The 22,467-nt window shown below is 36.0% G+C and overlaps 1 protein-coding gene and 6 non-coding genes across 7 annotated transcripts in view; 3 read left to right on the top strand and 4 right to left on the bottom strand.

Annotated features, from left to right (window-relative positions):
* Positions 1 to 22,467, top strand: part of LOC137922433 (adenylate kinase isoenzyme 5) — a 48,756-nt gene that overhangs the window by 4,031 nt on the left and 22,258 nt on the right. Inside the window, exons 4-5 of the mRNA XM_068765419.1 lie at positions 4,421 to 4,563; positions 8,707 to 8,889. Coding sequence (XP_068621520.1) covers positions 4,421 to 4,563; positions 8,707 to 8,889 — 326 coding nt within the window. The remainder of the gene's footprint in view (positions 1 to 4,420; positions 4,564 to 8,706; positions 8,890 to 22,467) is intronic.
* Positions 10,221 to 10,294, top strand: TRNAI-AAU (transfer RNA isoleucine (anticodon AAU)). Its single transcript has one exon. It is a non-coding gene; the product is annotated as a tRNA-Ile (tRNA).
* On the top strand, positions 10,585 to 10,658 carry TRNAI-AAU (transfer RNA isoleucine (anticodon AAU)). Its single transcript has one exon. It is a non-coding gene; the product is annotated as a tRNA-Ile (tRNA).
* Positions 14,681 to 14,754, bottom strand: TRNAI-AAU (transfer RNA isoleucine (anticodon AAU)). Its single transcript has one exon. It is a non-coding gene; the product is annotated as a tRNA-Ile (tRNA).
* Positions 15,074 to 15,147, bottom strand: TRNAI-AAU (transfer RNA isoleucine (anticodon AAU)). The gene has a single exon. It is a non-coding gene; the product is annotated as a tRNA-Ile (tRNA).
* On the bottom strand, positions 16,166 to 16,239 carry TRNAI-AAU (transfer RNA isoleucine (anticodon AAU)). The gene has a single exon. It is a non-coding gene; the product is annotated as a tRNA-Ile (tRNA).
* TRNAI-AAU (transfer RNA isoleucine (anticodon AAU)) lies at positions 17,243 to 17,316 on the bottom strand. The gene has a single exon. It is a non-coding gene; the product is annotated as a tRNA-Ile (tRNA).

Genomic DNA, 22,467 nt, shown 5'->3' with positions numbered 1-22,467 from the left:
TATTAGAAAATGGATTGAAAGTTGGCAACCCAAAATTAAAAGTAATACCAAATATATAACTGCATTTTTTCTAGTTACTGTGAATTTATATAACATCCAAAATTAATAGGATAAAAGGAATCTTGAAATAACTTTAGTGTGTTCGAATTTTTATGGTAGATTACATCTCTTTTTTACAAGATTAGTTCACCTGTTCGGATCATAAAGCCTCAAAAATGATTACTTTTTTGTGGACATAATACATTTACCTACACGTATTAATAAACAGCATTTAATATTTTAATTATGTTAATAACGCCGGATTCTATATGATTACTATCCGATATTAGTTAGTATAAGTATAGTCACCCTATTTTTAATGCCATCAGGACATAGTGCTATGATATAATTGGCGGATAGTATCGCTCGTGACCCGGGGAGCCTTCAACTGTGATACACATAAAGATGGACATGACAGTACGGTTGTAGAACTAGTGGTGGTCATTGCCAACTGTCGATCGATGTTTGTCCTCCGGCGGGCACGACGTGACGTCACCCTCGTGTTTGTATTGCAGCATTAAATCAATGAATGTTTGCAATACGACGCGAGTTTGTTTGCAAATCGTCATCTTTTTCATTTGATGTTCATCAAGCGAAAGCGATTGTGTTTATTCGACGATATGTTGTATTGACACGTTGGCTTCATTTGCAAAGAATTAGCAATTTCTACTTCTATTTGCAATGTTTACATACTCTATTTGAACACTGTATAGATTTTTATATTCATTTATTATTTATTAAACTTTATTGTTTTTCTTATTGCTTAATCATCTTAAACGATGACGGGGTCTACAATGGTATAGACTTATCTCTAAACGTGTCTTATCTTGAAGACTCCTAAGTTATAATTGTCTGGAAAGAGTTCGGTAGATTGTTCCACTCCTTGGCTGTTCGCAATGTAAAAGAATTAGCAAAACGCTTAGTGCGGGTGGAAGGAATAAGGATGTCGTGCATCCATACGTCTAGTTTTCCGATGGAAGAAATCTGTGGGAATTTTTTGGTGTATTTTAATGCACACTCTTCGAAGTACAGTCAGTGGAATACTGACAAATTGTCAATTTTTCCTCTCCAAGCTTTGAAGCTCTTGGTATGTCTCTGTATGAAGTCCAAAGTTTCGAGTTTGCACGTAGCTGATCCATCCCAGAGATGGCTACACTATTCTACACTTGACCAGACTATATGCTACATACATACTTAAAAGCTTTCCTTTGCAATTTAAATGGGAGATCGTGAAATTTTAATGCTTTAAATTTCTTTCTTACTATGTAGATATAGTTTCCACACTATATTACCAGTATACTGTGGAAACTTATTAACATATAGCAATCGAGTAGAAAAATTATTATAATAATAAGTATTCCGCAGTAATTGTTTTATTTGTCAATTTAATGCTTTTATAACGATTAATTGAAAAAATTTTGTTTCTACTTTGTACATTAAAAGATTACAATTATAATGTATACTCTACATAATCTCTTTTTTTCTTTTTGATGGCGTCAAATATTTGACAGACATATTGCCTTCCGAGTTTTGGTCTTAGCAACAAATTTAAAACTGACAAGGACCGCGTCCAAAAATCAAAGACTTGGTGCTTGAAATTAGAAACACTTAAAGACATTGTTCGAATATATCATTATGATATATTCGAACAATGTCTTTATATATATCATTTGAGAGCTGAAACCATTTTGAAAGGTGTTTTTATGTCTCAAAAGTATCAAGGTGGATTGGTCGATGTCATATTGCATTGGTTTTTCGCGACTTTTTTTTGCCAAAAACTCGACTCATTCTGCAACCACCGTATCCGCCTGATTTGGCTCTATACGACTTCTTTTCGGCAAACTCAAAAGGTCAATGTGGTGGCGCCGTTTTGACACGATTGAGTTGATAAAAACCGAATCGAAGGTCTTAAAGGCTGTACCGGAAAAAAACCTTTTCCGACTGTTTCTAGGTCTTTCTTTTTTTAGAAAAGCGTTGGCAAAAGTGCGTTTTATCGGACTGGGATTACTTTGAAGGAGATGAAATGGATTTAGAATAATAAATAAGGTATTTACATTATATAGGCAAATTCACATTATTTTTGATCACAGTATTACGTAGATATATATGTACAAAATACTTATCAACATATACGACGTCGTCCTTTCAAAGATATCTATGGGGGGATATAACATAATCGCCACGTTTGGCGATCGCAGTGCGGTATTATAAAATCCAGAGAGCGCTGCTGCCTATTCAATGGAAATTTGTTTGTGAGCAGTGGCAATTCTATGTAATTAATGCACGAAGTGTGAATTATATAAGATTATATCAAACACCAAAGCTGGGCTACCACTGCTCGAGCGCGTATTTGTTTTTAAGTATGAAGTCCGCTTTGTGTTATATTATATAAAAATAATAAACTTTGTTTGAAATGTACTAATACATGCACCTAGCAGTGCCCTGGAAAGGGAGGTAAAATTAAAGATAGATTTAGAGAGCATCGCCTTAATGATGGACGACGACAACCTTCGCCCATCATTCCTATCGTTTGCTCGCAGGGTGGTGAGTGACACTGTTAATAGAAACAAAACAGTATAGATAAGTAGGTACCTAATAAACTGCACATAAAATAACTAGTCAATTAATATTAGGAAAAAAAGAATAAGAAAAGTGTAGTAATGTATTAAGAAAGCACAACCCAAAGAAAACTGTGATAAAAAAATAGAATAAGTCAATAATAAAATAAAGAATAAAAAAATGAACCTAGCCACCTAAGAGTAATAAGATGATGGAAGGAAGGCGATGAAAGCATGAAGGAATGAAATATATTGTGATGGAAATAAGGTAATAATAAAAGAAATTGAGAAGAATGACAGTGAGTGAAGAATAAAGATGAAAGATCTGAAAAACTTAATTGTAAACAAAGACCCTGATCCCAACTAATTAAAAAAAAATACATGCACTTGTAAAGCCTGGTGCAAAATATATTAATTAAAGAATACGAAGTTTTAAATATAAGGCTAATACAATTGATTGTTCGATAGAAGGCGTTAGGGACGTGTGTGAGGCATCGACGGCCCCTTAGTTGTTTCATTTAACAATTAACTTTTAATTAAGCTCATGGGAAAACGCAAGTGCGGAGACATGTGACTCTATTTACTCGCTTACCAGTTTACACTATATACACATGTATATTAACCTATAAATTTGTAATAATAGGTTCGTAAAGAGAAATAATTTCTAAAGTCTTTTTATCAAGGTCAATAATATAAGTAGGAAACTACCACCGGCTCGGAATGTCGCGTAAAGTCGCGTCCGTGTTTCCTGCAGGTCTTACTTCAACTGGTCAATGTGAACGCAGCCTTATATTTTAAATTATCAAGACGGTAAGAGATAAAGCGATCGGCCGCTATTTTATAAACGCAAATACACTAGTGTATTTGTAAATATACGAAATCAGTTGTGAATAGTTTTATTTCTATGTCATAACATAAGCTAGGAAGTAATTACCGTCAAAAGTAAGTTAGGAGTAGTTCAAAATGTCAATTTAAATTCGAAATATTCAAATTCAAGAAAGCATTTACATGCGCTTTTAAATGATCAATTATTAAAAATATAAATAGTAAGCTACCACAGTCTAAACAATTGCTATTTTAAATTAAATTTAACAATATTTTTATGTACAATATAATCTCAACCATGTAAATAAGTCAACAAATCAAGTTCTACACATTTTGATGAACTAATAAATACATTTAATTTTTTTTTAAGTTAAACGGTTTTTTGATACCCATATTTTGGTGGCTGTGGAAAAATATGTACCTAGTCCGCCATATTGGTACGGCGTCTATCTTGAATTTTAAATTTTGACATAACCATCGTGTTTTACCAGTGTAGCCCTTTCATTTGATACCCATATTGAGGGGGTTAAGGAAAAATATGTAATCCGCCATTTTGTATCGGCGGCCATCTTAGATTTATAATGTTATTGATTTTACTATATTGTATTGTCATCTAAATTAAATGTGTGTACCAAATTTCAGATCAATCTGACAACGGGAAGGTGCTTAAATTTCAATTTCTAATTTTGACCCAAATAAATAAACAAATAAATTCCATACGGGTCGAACTAAATAAAACCGTTTTAAAAATATTTTTAAATTCTTTAAATGTGATTGTAAATAGGTCAAAAAAAATTAAAAGCATTTTGCTGATAAGTTAATTCTAGATTCATCGCTTTAAAGTTTTTATATATATAACCGAACATCCTGTATATATAAATATGTGTAAATTAACGTAATTTGCCTTTTTCATTATGAGAATTATGGCTATAAAAACTTCTTGTTAATTTTAGTGTTATAACAGTAATTAGAGAAGGTATAGAAGTGATTGTCTTCAGATATGCAAGATTTCGGCACGCTGTCCAGTAAGACGGTGACAGAGGTACTGATGTTGGAGATGAAGATGGCTCCTGCCGCGAAGACCTACCTCGTATCAGGATACCCGCGCTCGATGAGAGATGTTGCCGAGTACACGGAAAAGGTAAGGTTATAAAAGTGTAAGCATATCTTTAATATTTAATATCTATCCATCCTAAGTAAGAAAAGGACTAATATATAGCTACTTCCGCTATGTAGCAGTAGTCGTGCAATAAAGTACACCGCCCGCCAGCCCGCTGATAAATGCGCATGCGGCAAACAATGCGAATTACACAACCACCGTTAAATCACTCGACACGTGTTTCATCCCTCCTCGGGGCATCCTCAGCAGTAACATTACTCCTTTATTGCACGACTACTGCTGCATATCGGAAGTAGCTATATATTAGTCCTTTTCTCACCTAAGCGTATTTTTGTGTTATAGTATCCGGCACTTGATTTGGCACTTTGGAAATATTGATCTTTAATATACAAAATATTTTTTTAATTAAGTTACGTTTAATAATTTAGAATTTTTTGCCTAAGTTTTTACATGTTACTTATTCTCTGATTATATATTGAACTAACTTAAATCGTTAACTATTTAAAATTAAGTTAAAGTCAACTGTTTATTGTGATTATTTTTGATTAATCATTGATATCTTGTTTGTTTTTAACGACGCCTTTAAATGTCCAGTTTTTAAGATTACATTTCGTGCGACCACTTTCTCGTCTCTCCTCCATATTGTCATCATCAGGTTGTGCGCCAGTATCTGTGCGGCGGTTGCCGTATTCGCCACATCGGCGAATCTTGCGATCGCATCTTGAGTCTCGTCCGTGCAATACACGCACGTGTGTGACGTGATATTGCTACCACCGCATGATGAACACTGTTATACAGTCCGAGGGTGTCTGTTTTTCGACGAAAAATTGGTTTTCACTGCGTATACGATTGAAGCTGTCGGGGTATACAATTAATAGAATGTTGTTCTAGACCGAACTTTTCCTTCTGACGTGCCTAATCAAATGCCGGTATATACTGTTTATTAGGATTATTTGAGCAAAAACTTCTATTCGGTAACATATTTAATTAATGCATTTATATGTCACGGATTTGTATACATAAATGCGCGTTAAATTAATTTATAAATTTACGTTTGATTAATTATTAAATGTACGTTTTAATTAATTAATGTACCTTTAATTAATTATAAACGTACGTGTAATTAATTAATGTACCTTTAATTAATTATAAATGTATGTGTAATTTATTAATTAATGTACCTTCAATTAATTATAAATGTACGTTAAACGTACTATTTAATGCCCGTTTAATTATTATACCAAAACGAGGCTTGTTTTACTTACAATAAATTTAACAAAAATTTTCAATGTCCTCTATTTCATTCCCCACTCTTTCGCATCCATATGTCGTTGTGGTTTAATTCTCACGCGTTACGAATATTATCTAAGATAGTTGTGTAATTAAAACTTTAAATTAAAAATTGAATACATGTCATTCTTTATCATTTAAACCAGAGTTCCCTAAACTTTTTTGTGTCGTAGACCACTTGCCATATTTTTCCGTGTTGGGTAGACCCCCTACTTTCCTTATATTGATTTCTTGTAAATTTCAAACAGTAGGAAGTTTAGTGTTAAAAACTTAAAGTAAAACACATGTTAATTTATACATTTATTAATTGAATTCAAATTAAAACTACTCAAAATAAAATTTTGTATCTGTTATGTAAAATATACGTAACATTAAATAAACAATTTTTTTTATTTCATAGGTACGAGTACTTTTATAAATAATGTAAATGTTTTGATATTATAAGATAGTATGATGTAAGTAAATAGGTACTATCAGTGTATGTGTTGAGATCCACTATCGTGGACCCCAATTGTCATTTCATGGACCCCCAAATTTTTTTTCGCTGTCGTAGACCCCTTGCAGATTTTCACAGACCCCTAGGGGTCGATATAGACCACTTTGGGAATCACTGATTTAAACTAACTTAAATAACTAATAATTGAAAATAAAAACTTTGAGAAGCGTTTTAATGTTTGCAAGGGGGAAATTTCGTCGATAAATGTATAATGAAACGTGTACAGCCAAATTAATTCAATAGAAATCTTTGAATAGCCGACCGAACCTTTTCAGGAGTCGCTAATCGATCCTTCAGAGCTGACAAAAATCGGTAACATGTCAAGGGCGTGGCTAGTAAACCACGCATTCAAGACATCAAATTTATTCATTCATTTATATTATTATATACACATAGTATCATTAACAGTAACCAAATATAAAAGAGAAGAATGCAATTTTATGGAAACTTGGATTATATATCGACCTCCCATATGATAACATTGTCTAACTTAAAGTTCAAGCACCCAAGTGTACTATAAAGAGTATGAAGGGACTGTACATTCTTTGATAAATCAGTTTATTTTATTAATACTATAACTCCATTAGCGTTATCCATTCGTTAGCGGCGCAAAGGGGAATCCCACAGAAATGTAATTCTTTATATACATCGGGCGAAAGAAAGCGCTCTACAATACTGCTCGACTTGTTATCAAGAAAAGGGCCAATATTTACTCACTTCCGCACACGCACCGATTAGTGCCAAACACAGAGAGACTCTGTGTTTGGCACTAATCGGTGTAACATAACTCCTGAAGATGCCCCGTGGAGGGTTGAAACACGTGTTGAATAATTTGGCGGTGGCGGTTGTGTGATTCGCATTGTTTGCCGCATACGCATTTATCAGCGGGCTGGCGGGCGGTTCACTTTATTGCACGATTACCACTGCTTGTGCGGAGTGGCTAAATATTGGTCCTATTCTTACTTAGGATGGACTTCCGCGAGGTAACGCCTGATTCCATTAAATAAACGACTTGTTATTGGCTGACGATTTTTATTAGGATGTTTTCATAGTTTTAAAACGGTATAAATACGGTCTAAGCTTGATGAATATACACATATCTAATTCACGGACCCTTGGGCTCCGTGAACTCAGTACCGATAAAGCTGTAAAAGCCTTAGGGCTAACAGCATTAATATCTTCAGAAACAATAGATGAATATACACACTTCTACTTCAGACTTCGTATTGTTATCACCTTCAAAACCTGGCAGCCCTAGAAAGAATCACATAGTACATTTAAATTTGGAACATTAACTTATTTATGTCATGCGAAGATCAGAAGAGCGCAACGTGATTAAAATTAGAAATAGTTTGAAATACATCTACGAAGCTTCCTAATGCGGCTTGATTTGAAAAAAAGCCCCATATTCAGATGGAAAATATTTTGCGCTCACTTATTTGATATCTTCAATAATGTATAACACATTCCCAACTTTTATTACAACTTAAAAATCCTTCACATTATAATACGATTTTTAAGAAGTAAATTTATAACGTGAACCAATTAGAGATAATCGAAATTAATTTATTGGCTTAATATTTAATGGAATCAGGAGTTACCTTGCGGAAGTCCATCCTAAGTAAGAAAAGGACCAATATTTAGCCACTTCCGCACATGCAGTGGTAGTCGTGCAACAAAGTGCACCGCCCGCAAGCCCGCTGACAAACGCGCATGCGGCAAACAATGCGAACTACACACCTGCCACCGTCAAATCACTCAACACTTGTTTCACCCCTCCACGGGGCATCTTCAGGAGTTATGTTAAACCGATTAGTGTCAAACACAGAGTTAATATTCCCACCGATGGGATGGGCATGTGCATTCAACTAGACTTACTATCTCAATAAATATCCGGACTATTTAAGAAAAACAATTTTATATGTTTCACTTTCAGTTATAAAGCTTTTAAAAACAATTCCAAAGTACAACTAACTTTTCGATCATCTTCTGTTTTTGCTCTCAAAATGTGTCTCGCTTCGGCAATAAGCCGGCAAATTTGTTTATATGATTACTTAATTATACTAGTTTACAAACCAACTGCCTGCGAAGGTTCTGAATGGCATTTATATCTTGGACAAGCATGACAATTAGACCCATTTCACAGGCAATCATTCTGCATGTCTGGCCAAATAATACGTTCCGCAACCACGTGTGTAGAGCGTTGATGTTCCTTGAAGACCGTTGTTTCTTTTATACCACGTTGGGGTCACCAATGTAATTTAAATCTAAAAAGTACTAATCACTAGAGGCCAGTAACAAGGAGCATTCTTACTTGAACAATATAAATGTATATTATGTAATATGTGTATATATGCCTGTTTATTGTATCGTGATAGATCCAGACTGTGAGCGGTGCTGTGGTGGTAAGCTGGCGGCAGCGGGTGCTGGAGCGCCAGATCGAGTACGGTGCACGCCTGGGTCACGTGGTACTCAGCCTGGCGCGTATGGAACTCGCCAACTTCTACCGTCACGTTCTGCCCGTCGCCGACTACTTCGACCACTCAGGCATGCTCGTCGTGGTGAGTATACCAAGATAAGATCCCTCCCACCACACCTATATGCACCATTTGGTACCGTACACCATTTTTATGTGGGATAATGTGATGAAGTTGTGGGGTGGTCGTTAGTACGGGCCCCTCGTCCCGTAATAGATAAATCGATGTAAAGAAAAACACTTGTTAAACTTATACACACAGAACAATAAATCTCAATATGAGTTGCAAGTATTTCCTTTGTTGAACAGCGACACGTCCGCTCGGTAGCGCGGCGCGTCAAAGAGAGGGCTAGATGTACAGAGTGTTAGAAGGGGCATACAAAAACAGATGCGTTCATAGATAATAAATTTGGGTGCGTTCTAATGAACGCCTCAAAGCATTCATTAAAGTAAAACAAAAATGTAAATCACAATTGGAATATATAATAGTTTATATTAATTTAATATTCTTTATTGTACACGTTAAAAAAGAAGTGAAAGGTTCTTGAATATCGACCACGATCTGATAGACGTGGCGTGGAAGTCACTTGATGCGTACAGCGCAACACAGGTCTTCATGGTGATGTCCTTATAGGAGGCCTATACCTTGCCATGGGCGTCTGTCTGCTGAAAGAAGTATTTTGTATATAAACTAACAACAAAAGAGTATACATTCACTTAAAGATTTTATATATATAATCAATCACAATGTATGTTAATATTATCTTACTAATAATAGATCGCCTCCAACGATGTAACCGCCTCTTGTACCATACTAATTGTTTATTTTCATTTTCTAGTAATTGTCTTTGGTGTACAAATAAGTGTAAATAAATATATAAAAAATACCTTACTGTTTTCAAGTCTGTAGTTGTGTCGATGCATTTACCTTCACGTAGTAAATTTAGAAAGTATAGTAACAGATATTTTATATCCAATCTCTGCCATATGTAAAATACTTGATATTTCTCTGACATCTTATCTCGAGGTCGTGTTATATTAAACTGTGACATCACACGATATCTTTTTAGCGCGTTAATCTTTTTATTAATTTTATCGGAGTTTTCGATTGTTTTTTAAATTGACGAATGTTTGCTAAGGCCCGACCAATTTGACTAATTATCTCTGTCTTTCTTGAATTTTTTTAATAAAGGCACCGGATAGATTCTTGAACGTAAATATATTGCGACGCAAATAGTGTAATAAACACTTTTTTGCCAGCTGTTAAATTTATGACGTGAAACTTATGAATAAAGGGATATATGTGTGATATGAAACTGTAAATATGTAGTATTATATAGAAACAGTGTAAGAAATAAGTTACATTTTTATAAATTTATGCTGAAAATATTAATTTATTTTAAAACATTTGCAACCGGCCCATTAGCTCAGTTGGTTAGAGCGTCGTGCTAATAACGCGAAGGTCGCGGGTTCGATCCCCTCATGGGCCACACAAACCTTTTATTTTCATCACAAAAGTTCTCTGGAATCTTTGGTTAAAATGGACGCATGCCTCAAGGATCGAAATTAGTCCCCTTAGAACTTGTATCTGATGTCCTGGTTCCACAAGTGAAGATGTTTTCTTTACAGAGTTGAATTATTATTTCTACTTGTAACGATAGTGTTACAATAATTTTTTTTTAATTTTTCTTTGTAGAGCGTATCGTCGTTGGGCGGTAAACTTAGATAGAAAAGAAAAGTTTAAATTATGTTTTCATTATTTTCACATGAATTTCCAACTGGCCCATTAGCTCAGTTGGTTAGAGCGTCGTGCTAATAACGCGAAGGTCGCGGGTTCGATCCCCTCATGGGCCATAAACTTTTTTAAGCTGTTCACTTTAATATTTTTTTTCCAATATAAATAAATATACTTATTGTTTCAAAAAATCTTTTAGCTGACCTTTAATCGGAAATAGAAATCGCTCTAACATTTTATTATTCCCCTAAGCCTTATTGTTCGAGAGATATAATAATGAATATGTAGGAACATATACAAAAAGAACTTGTTTCCTTGTTAGACGTCACAATGACGCTTAATGGCTCGTAGTGGCATTTAAATAAGAGTACAGTTAGATATTAGGTAAGTTTGAAGACTCCAAATCTCTGTAAGTTATTGGCCGCTTTTATATTAAGTTCTTCTCAAGTTTAAGAGTAACATATTATCGCTATAGTGAAAGCAATAAAAGCAAAAAATAAGAATCACGTCATTTCAACTGTAACGTTCTCTGCTGGACATATACTTCTTCCATATATTTCCAGTAGAAACGGTTGAACGCGGTCTGGTTCAGCGGCTTCCGACCTAAACTTAGTCTGTCTACATACACACACACACACACACTCACACACACAAACACAAACTAAACTCGTCGCATTCGCTGATGATGTAGCAGTCGTTATAGTAGCGAAACACGTGGAGGAAGTGAAGTGGGCATTTGAAAGATCCTTCCAAATAATCACTCTGTGGATGAGGTCAGTCGGACTAGAACTGGCTGAGCAGAAGACGGAAGCAGTACTCATTACTGGCAGGAGAGTTGCGGAGACCATCACACTCAATGTCGGCAGCTGTGAAATCGCAACTCAACCAGCTATACGGTACCTTGGAGTAATGATCGACCATAGGCTAAACTTCAAAAATCAGGCTGAGAGAGCAGCAGCGAAAGCGTCTCTGGTGACAGCTAAACTCTGCCGATTCATGCCTAATGTCGGAGGTCCCAAGCAAAACAGAAGGAAGTTATTAGCGTCGGTGACTACGTCAGTGCTTATGTACGGAGTACCCATATGGTCCGACGCACTGAGCAAACAGGAGTCCCGACGGAAAATCGCCTCTGTTTATAGAGTCAGCACTCTACGGGTAGCTAGCGCCTTTCGTACAGTATCGGAGGATGCGGCATGCGTGATAGCAGGTATGGTTCCTGTTGCGCTTCTTGCAGACGAAAGAACTGATCTGTACCGAAGCAAAAAAAGCAAATCAGACCCAACTTCAGCTGAACTTAGAATTCGGGGAAGACTGAAAAGCTTGCAACAGTGGCAATCGTCCTGGGATAAGTCGACGAAAGGAAAATGGACGCGTAAGCTAATACCAAACCTAGAGCCATGGGTGAACCGAGATCATGGAGAGTTGAACTACTATCTGACTCAGATGATATCCGGCCACGGATGTTACCGAGCGTATCTCCATAGGTTCAAATACGAAGATTCCCCTGACTGTCCTAATTGTGTCGGAATGATTGAAGATGCAGAGCATGTCTTTTTCGTCTGCCCCCGATTTAACGAAGCCAGGAGGTCTTGGGAAGAAGGTGTAGGATGCAGAATCTATCCTGAAACTCTGATAGCTACAATGCTATCCTCGCCTTCGGCCTGGGAACTTACGAGCGCGTACTGTACGACGGTGCTAAAGGAGTTGCGAAAAACAGAGCAGGAGCGGAGGAAGTTGGCCTGAACAGCCACTCTATCAGAGAAAGCTGCGGCTAAATCCCCCCCGCGAAGTAATGCCTAACGGCCATGCCGTGGGGACCAGGGATACCGAAGAGAGAGGATTGTTTTTAGTCGGTATTGATCTAGATCGAGTCCGACATACGGGGCACCAACATCAGGCCCTATGATACGTAAAAGTATTTTTAAACCTCTATAAAAAAAAAAAAAAAAAACACACAAACACACACTCATACACACGAATTCGCACATGCACACACACACACCGTTGTTTGGCGTTCCGCATATAAAGTAACAATTATTAACCTACAAAAATTTATATCTAATAAACATCAGAATAAAAAATGGAAAATAAAAAAGTAAACTTTTTATCTATAAATTTAATCCAAAAATTGGCGCAAACACGTCCAATTGTAATAGTGGTACGAGGGTCAAACTGAGAGTTCTTAGAAAATCAAAAACTAAGCATTCTAGCAAGTTATTAGTTTTATTATAACTTTTCAAAATAGCGTCCATTTACATCAATACATCGCTGCATTCGATGGAACCATTGAGAAATGCACCTTGCCCACTCGGCCTTAGGGGTCTCTTCGACGGCGTTTTGAAACGCAGCCACTGCTTCTTCGGCGTCCATAAAATGTTTTCCTCGAAGTTTTTCTTTTATTTTCGGGAATAAATAAAAATCGCAGGGTGCGAGGTCGGGGCTATACGGCGGGTGACCCAGTAATTCCACGTCTGAGGTCGCCAAATAGTCGATCGTTTGCCTGGCGGTGTGCGACGAGGCATTGTCGTGATGAAGGAGGATCCTGCTGCGAGGTCGTTTCTCTCGAACTTTTTCCAAGACAAGTGGCAAACAGTTGTTAGTGTACCACTCTGCATTAACCGTTTTCTGATCCTCTAAGACAACTGTCGCGTAATGACCTGTCTTTCCGAAGAACGAGGCCACCATCTTTTTTCCAACACTTCGACCTCTCTTCACTTTAGTTGGCAACTCTTCGGAAGGAAACACCCACTGAGCAGATTGTCTTTTGGTTTCCGGATCATAACAGTAAATCCAGCTTTCGTCACCCGTTAGTATGTCGAACACAGCATTTGAGTCACCTCCGTTAAATTTTTGGATCATTTCTCGGCACCAATCAACATGGCGGAGTTTTTGAGCCTCGGTCAAATTATGCGGTATCCAGCGGGCACAAAGCTTCCTGACCGCTAAATGTTCATGGAGGATTTTGTGCACTTGACTCATACCTATGCCTAGACTTGTCCGAATCTGCTGATAGGTCACTCTTTTGTCAGTCTCTATCATACGCCGCACAACACTGATATTGTCTTCAGTCGTCGCTGTAGAAGGCCGTCCCTCACGCAAATCATCGGTGAGATTAGTTCGACCACGTTTGAATTCATTAAACCAGTTGTAAACTGTGGCACGAGATGGGGCTTCATCGTGAAAAGCCAATCAAAGTCTATCATAACTTTCTTGTTGACTTATATGACATCGAACGTCATAAAAAATCATTGCACGAAAATTTTCTCGGCTTAAATTCATTCTGACGTGCACAGACAATTTTCAATTTGCCGCCAAATCGTAAAACAAATGACAAATGAATGAAATGTATACTCAATGTTATTGGTAAAGAGTTCTATTTTCAAAATTTAAACTTATTTTTTTAATATAATGCTTTTAAGTTGCCAGTTCTAAAAACTTTCAGTTTGGCCCTCGTATTAGTCAATAGCAATTGACCCTGTGTCGGGAATGCTTAGCGGAAATGCATAGCCCGAGTCGTGTTCCCCTCGTGGGGGCCTGTTGAGTAGAGTCAATCCATGGAGAGCGCCTATCAAAGCTATCTAATAGCTGAACGTCCTCCCAATCCGGCTAAATAGTAGTATATAGCTGCCCGAGTCGATGTTTCCACCGGAACCCTGGGGCTTCGCTAATCTAACACCGGCGGAATCTGTGCCAATTGGGTAGAAATGATAGTCAGGTCCAAAAAAAAAGACGAAAGTTTGTTTACTTATTTATGTACTATATGTATCCGTTACATTGTTTTTGCTATTTAAGAAGAAGGTCGCAAACGGCTTTAACACTATGACTAGTATCTATGTAATTTCAAAGAATCTTCTATCAGATGCTCCAAGTGGTACAGAGCATGATTCAAGTTTACTGCACCAAGAATTTGGAACATTCGACCTCCTATAAATATAGAAAAATAAAATAAGTTTAGAGACACTTAAACTGAAGAACAGAAATGATATAGAGTCGGCTTGCAGGTAAAACTTTGACACGCCAATTTTCAGGCTAAGCTCATTGCAAATCAAGTGTCTTGTATCAATATGTGGGAAATAGGCCAATATTATTGTGATATGTAAATTGAAATGTGTTAATAGTGATTTATAAAATAAAAAGTTCGTGGCCCATGAGGGGATCGAACCCGCGACCTTCGCGTTATTAGCACGACGCTCTAACCAACTGAGCTAATGGGCCGGTTGAAAACTTATGTGGAAGTAGTGAAAAGCCTAAAAATGATTTAAACTTTTCTTAAGAAAATTTGGTGTTATCCCTACATTCCTTAAGTTTGTCATCAAACAATACGCTCTACATAGCAAAATTAAAAAAGATACAGAAACATTGTCGATACAAGTAGAAATAATAATGTAACATTATAATGAAACATATTGGTGTGTGGACTTAAGATGTCAGAAACAAGTTCTAAGGGGACTAGTAATTTTGATCCTTGAGGCATGCATGCGTCCATTTTAACAAAAGATTCCAGAGAATTTTTGTGATGAAATAAAAAGGCATGTGGCCCATGAGGGGATCGAAACCGCGACCTTCGCGTTATTAGCACGACGCTCTAACCAACTGAGCTAATGGGCCGGTTGTAGATTAATCTCGAAATAATGAAAAACTTAAACATGATAATTTGATAACGAGTTTTTTCGAAGAATGTTCAGTATCATGAAAAACGCAATAAACTACAAAGCAATATTAAAAAAATGTAGATGCGAATGCAATTAGTAATATTAGTTTATCGCTTCATAATTTTTAAATTGACACTGATTAAAAGTAAACACATAAGGAAGTGTTACCCAACACTAGAATTCTAGGACTTGAAATCTTGGGTCGCGGATTCGCTTCCAGGGATACAATCTTATTTAATTCACACTCTGTTCATTAATTACATCGAATTGCTACTGCTCACAATAAATTTCGAGAGGACGGGCAACAGCCACCGCTGCGTACCATAATACCACACTGCGATCGCCTAGCGTGACGATTGTGGTATATCAACCCATAGATATGTCTAAGGAACGCCTATAGCTTTTTTTTAATTGGCTCTCGTTATTGGGAGCCTATCGTACCCCCTATCTGGTGTGGGACGCCTATCCCTTTTTTTTTTAATGGTCCCGCTGTTGGGGACCTCTCGTTCCCCTATCTCGTGTGGGACAGGGATTTTTTAATTCTAGTAATTTATTCATATTTTTTATTATTATCATTCTTCTCTTTCATATATCATCTTATCTGTCGTACTGTTTCTTTCATTCTACAATTTTCCCAGTCTTTCTCTTTCATTCCATTAGCCATACATCCATCCTCAACCACTACATTCTAGGTTTTCTTACTATTTTATTTTGCAACATTATTTATTGTTGAAATATTTAACACCGCCTATACCTTACAGTGGGCGTCTATGGGCTGAAACTGCCATAAAGAAGTACTGGGTAATTAAATTTTGCAATAAAATTCTTCACTTGTGGGCTAACTTCGATAATAATTTCCCAATTGCCCAATGTTATTCCTTGAGCCGCGTCCATTTTAACCAGTCACTTCGGACAAAGATTTTGAATAATGATTTTACTGCAACAAAAAGTTAACTTTATAAAAATTAATCTCTTGGCCCATGAGGGGATCGAACCCGCGACCTTCGCGTTATTAGCACGACGCTCTAACCAACTGAGCTAATGGGCCGGTTGGTTCAAACTGTATAAAATACAAAAAGAATCAGAATTCATATGAAAATATGTATTTTAATTTACTTGTAATATCTCTAACAGCAATCGCAATGGGTAGCGCAAAGGTATCAATATCTACTAACATATAGCACTGGTAGTGCTTATGTGTCTACCTGTTTACGTCTATTTTACTATGAGTGACATATCGTTTTCAATAATGGACTTTAAGTAATAAAATTAAAGTAAATGAAATGGTTAATGTGAATACGACACTCTAACCAACTGTGCTAATGGGTCACCCGAGATCTTGAGGGCAGCTTATTTAAACCAAGGATTTAGTACAGAGTTCCCCAAACTTTTTTGTGTCGTAGACCGCCTTGCCATGTTTTTCCGTGTTGGCTAGACCCCCTACTTACCTGATATTGATTTCCTGTAATTTCTAACTGTAGTGATATTTAGTGTTAAAAACTTAAAGTTAAAACACGTGTTTATGATTCATTTATTAATTGAATTTTAATTAAAACTACTTAAAATAAAATTTTGTATCTGTTATGTAAAATATACGTAGCATTAAATAAACATAAATTAAACTATAAATAAAATAACATAAGCAATAAGTCAATATTTTTAGTGAGAAGGATGAACCCGATGCTTTAATACTAAATTATCAATATTTGGTGTCAATTTTGTAAGGGTTAACCTTAAATCTCCTCGGCTAATGATGTCCAGTCTGTTTCTTTTTTTCGTTACATAATAAATTTTTACTTCATAGGTACTTTTGTAAATATTGTAAATGTTTTGATATTATAAGATAGTATGATGTAAGTAAATAGGTACTATCAGTGTATGTGTTGAGATCCACTATCGTGGACCCCCATTTTCATTTCATTGCCCCTAAAATTTTTTTTTCGCTGCCGTAGACCCCTTGCAGGTTGTCATAGACCCCTAGGGGTCGATATAGATCACTTTGGGAATCACTGATTTAGTATACCGACAGTGATAAAAATTAAAAAGTTTCGTGGCCCATGAGGGGATCGAACCCGCGACCTTCGCGTTATTAGCACGACGCTCTAACCAACTGAGCTAATGGGCCGTCTGCTGTAACAGCTACAAAGTACGATCAAAACATGTACTAGCGGGCAACATTACGTATATTTTTAAATCCTTTCACTTTTAATTGAGAATATATTGACTGCCTTTACTTGGTAAAAGTCGACACGATGAGTGTTTAAGCAGTCTTAGATGGAGCCTCAAATAAACTATTTTTTTTCTTTGTTTTTGCAAGTTTTTTGGATTTGGGATATCAGAAGGAAACTATGTATTTTCATGACATTTGCTGTCGAATCTCACGGCTAGCGTAGGCACACTATGCCATTTCAGTGGGGAATGTGTGACATTTCCTGTACCCTCCAGCTTTGATTTCAGTTCGTTGACATGTGCTAGCATTCTCGTCTGGTAATGTTTCACGTTAGGGATCTTTATGAGCTCGTATATAAATTTGTTGCTCACATAGCTGGTATATTCAACATGGCTCTCAATCTTTTAGTCTGATATCTCTCTAGTATTTGAATATTGCTGTCGCAAACAACTTACTTTCGAGTGATAGTTTTGACATGCGTTCCACTAGCAAGTACATGGATGTGAATTTTGTGTACAGCTGTATTGGTGCAAATGCATTTTTTCCACGTCAATCTTTTACCTAAGTACGTTCCTAGGTATTTTGCACTCATGTAATTTTAGTAAATTAAATGAAATATATTTAAATATAATACGTAAAAGTAATATGTCAAATATTGCGACGGTTTCTTAAAGAAGTCTCGCGTTTAAAGTAGAATGTTAAATATATGATTTCTAAAGCTTTTCGTGCTCTTAGCAATGCGAAAATCATAACTATGGTATATCTGATCAGATTCAGGCGTTACCTCACGGAAGTCCATCCTAACTAAGAAAGGGACTAATATATAGCTACTTCCGCTATGCAGCAGTAGTCGTGCAATGAAGTGCATCGCCCGCCAGCCCGCTGATAAATGCGCGTGCGGTAAACAATGCGAAACACAACTACCACCGTTAATCTACTCTACATGTGTTTCACCCCTCCACGGGGCATCCTCAGGAGATGTTACACCGACCAGTGCCATACATTGAGTGACTCGGTTTCGCATTGTTTGCCGCATGCGTATTTATCAGCGGGCTGGCGTGCGGTGCACTTCATTGCACTACTACTGCTGCATAGCGGAAGTGGCTATATATTAGTGGCTTTCTTAGTTATGGTATAATACATCAACATAACAATAATTTTGTAGCTGTCAGACTCGAACCTTTCTATTTCTTTTTTTTTATTTTTTGACCTTACACTGCTGCCCAAGTGGCATTTGTAGATTACGGATGCGTGCGAAGGTGCAGGGCGTAGAGGGCAGTTAGCATAAAATCTTCTTTAAAGTAGTTAAGTTCCAGAGCTCCCTAGTGGGCGTGTACTCCTTTTTATATAGCCACCTTTTTGAGATATCTCCTATTGAGACCTCTGTTATTTTAATTATTTTTTTGCAGTTTTCTTATCACTCTCAATTTTCATTTTTATTTCGGGACTCTTTTGTTATATTATTTCTATATTTTATTTAATATTATTAACAATTTTAACTTGTCCTTATTACATGCTTCATAATTTTTGAAAATATTTATTAATTACGAAGCCAAGAGAAAGGTATGACATACTTATCTTCATATAACGGCAACATCAATATACTGTTGTAAACAAAAGCAAACTTACGAAAGAAAACTTACGTCGAGCTCATGTAATATGCAATGATATGAAAGGCAAACCAACAATTTCTTCATAAAACAACCAACTCCGTAAATACATAAACGTCTCAATAATTCTCGAGGTCATTTGACTATTTTATTATTTAGAACACAAAGTTCATACTTAAATGATCTTTATACAAATGTTAATAGGATCGAATATGGCTGATGATGTGTTACGACCAGCTGCGAGTTCATCACAATCGTCATCATCAATTTCAGCCGTAAGATGTCCACTGTTATACATAGGCTTCCTTCATCTATAGGACTGGTTCAAAGCGGCTTGTATCAAGCGTCTTTCGACAACCGTAACACGTCTTACGACTTGTTAGTCCATATTCCCACTCCGGAAACATATACTTTAAGAGTCCGAAGCAGTTTCATATGTGACGCGTTTACGAATTTGTTATACACCTATCCCCCGATTTACACGGTACTTGTTTTATACGTTTTCGCTTTTACACGGTTTACCAAATAAGTTTTTTTTTTGTTTTAATAACTGATTTTATTACCATCTCTCATAATGTAAATATTTCTGCTTCAAACATCGAATCGGCACAAATAACTTCGAGTGATGAAAGTGAACTCGAACCTTCGATTGCGAAAAAAAGAATGAGAGTAATTTCAGACAGTGATAAAGGATAATAAAACACCTTTTGTTTTATTTTTTGTTCTTCTGTTTAATGTATTGTAATTGTACTTAAATTAAAAAAACAGTGTTTCCGTAATACATTAAATATTTTAGCTTTTCAATGCATTTTATTTTTATTTCTGTATACACCAAAAAATATTGAAATAAAACACGACTGTTAAATAGCAAAATATGCATTTTCTGCAAGTTTTTCAATTTACACGTTTTTCTCAGGAACGTATCTACCGTGTAAATCGGGGGATAGGTGTATTGTTTAATTTATTGAATACTAGTTGTGCCTGCGACTCCGTCCGAATTTAATAAAAAAAAATGTTCACTTAATTTGGTTTTCAACATTAATTTTTTTTTCTAAAATAAAGGTAGCCTTTTAGTTACACCTTATTACATCAGCTATCTGCCAGTATAAGTCCTGCTAAAATCGGTCCATTTCAGAGATTAGCCGGAAAATACAGACATACAGACAAAAATCAAAAATATGATTTTGATATATTTACCGTATATACATATTTAATGTATGTAGTAAAAAGCGTTTACTTTATTGTTACAAACAGACACTCTAATTTTATTTATTTACATACATTATGAGCGATTTTTATATTATTTATTAAAGCGTTTATCTCTCTTTTATTTAGACATTCCTTTTTCATTTGTGATGACGTCTTTTTTAAACGGTTTTATTTAGCTCGACCCGTACGGAATTTATTTGGATCAAAATTAGAAATTGAAATTTAAGCAACTTCCCGTTGTCAGATTGATCTGAAATTTGGTACACACATTTAATTTAGATAACAATACAATATAATAAAATCAATAACATTATAAATCTAAGATGGCCGCCGATACAAAATGGCGGATTGCATATTTTTCCTTAACCCCCTCAATATGGGTATCAAATGAAAGGGCTACACTAGTAAAACACGATGATTATGTCAAAATTTAAAATTCAAGATGGACGCCGTTCCAATATGGCGGACTAGGTACATATTTTTCCACAACCACCACAATATGGGTATCAAAAAACCGTTTAACTAAAAAGTTTTTTTACCGATTTTATTTTTAAAATCAATTTTATTTTTAAAAGAATATAAATCAATTTAATACATGTTTCAAACATAAATAGTATTGTTAGTACATTGCTGGTAGCAAAAATATAAGATTCAGAAAGTTATCTACTGGTTTTCTACATAGAGGCTTCCTTGAGTATACAACTTAAATTAAAAAAAGGGACCTCCATAGTATATTTAAAAGGCATCGTGTAAAACTGGATGTACCAAAGTTTTGACTTTAAAAAGTCTCTTATTCATTTGTAACAAAAGTAAATTGACGAATAAGGACATATTATTCAATAAAAAAATATTTAAATGACATGAATTCTTGGCAGTGATGTCGCTTGATTGTTTTGATTTTTAATTAGGCTATATTTAATAAAGTGTATGTGTATAAATATGTGTTGTTAAACTAATAAAGGATGTATAATTGGGGAGTTTATACCTGCTTCTTCTCCACAACTATAACACCTTGCGAAGCAGAGTAGAGTAAAAAATAAAATAGATTAAAAAATAAGTTGACGATAAATAAGAGTCAGTTATAAGTTCCAATGTTGGATAAATGAATTTTATCTATATCTTTATAAAGTTACCAATGGTAACTTAATTATTACAGTGAAGTAAACTGTTATGTGTAGGAAGTACTTATTGCTAGGATCGATGGTCATCAATAAATTTGTTTTGAAAGTACTTCGCGTCGACGCGTCGCATCGATCGCCTGCCACGGTCAACGTACAATGTCACGTCTAGGCAGCTACGGTTAAAGCGAATTTACCGTCAACTGTATTTACTACTAAAACAGTAGTTTTTTTTATCCAAAGTTAAGGGCAATCGGTAGAATTTTCTGTATGAGGTTAATAAAGGAGACGACATGTTTAGTGGTAGAGCATCTTAGACGTAGAGATAAACATAACTTCGATACTACTGAATGTAGAGAGATGAGACGGTGATAGAACATGTGAGCAATTACCTACACGCTGGCTTGATCAAGTCAGGTCAATAGCTCTTTGTTACTTCTGCCCTGAAAGTAGATGATAGGAGAGTATGAAAAGAGCTTGTCAATGATTCCATCAAGGTGTTTAAAGACGGACACGACTTTCTTTAAAGAGACGAATAAGAAAGAAGAAGTAAGCCGCATGACTGTTCCATATGGAACGCTATCACGGGATGTTAGTATTAACTTATTTTTTACCACACTGCTGCCCAAGTGGTATATTTAGATTAAACGAGTTCGAAGTGGCGGGTCGCATAGGGCGCCAAAAACATTTTTAAGGTCGCGAAGTTTAAAGGAACCCGGAGCCACGGCTAGGACTGCTATACACTATCGTTTAAGTGGGTTGGAAGGCTGTCGAGTTCTTAGACGGTTTTGACAGATGCTCTATGGAGTTGTATTTATACAGATCCAGTAGAACTGGAAAAAATTACCTGAGGAATTCCCACATTTGCGCAAGTTATAGGGCTGTTGCAATCGTCGTCTTTCAACAAGATGTTGTTGTTAGTAATAAGTTGTAGTAATGTGAGTTCACGAGAGGCAGCAACATATGTATATATATATATTGTAAGTCTTGAAATATTGCTGTAATAGTGGGTAACCACATGATCCGGATTCTTCAAAATTGGTCTCATCTTTTGCCACAAAATTGGTCTATAGCCTATCGTATAAGACGACGGAGCGACAAATTTGTAGACGAAGAGAGTGGGACTTTTCATGGTCCAGTAAAGTGGACTCTAGAAGGACATCAACATG

The sequence above is a fragment of the Battus philenor genome, unplaced genomic scaffold (genome assembly GCF_028537555.1).
Source record: "Battus philenor isolate CCGP_79_NKW_IND1 unplaced genomic scaffold, ilBatPhil1.0.hap1 SCAF_2, whole genome shotgun sequence".
Taxonomy (NCBI): domain Eukaryota; kingdom Metazoa; phylum Arthropoda; class Insecta; order Lepidoptera; family Papilionidae; genus Battus; species Battus philenor.
This window is presented reverse-complemented; position numbering and strand designations above follow the sequence as displayed.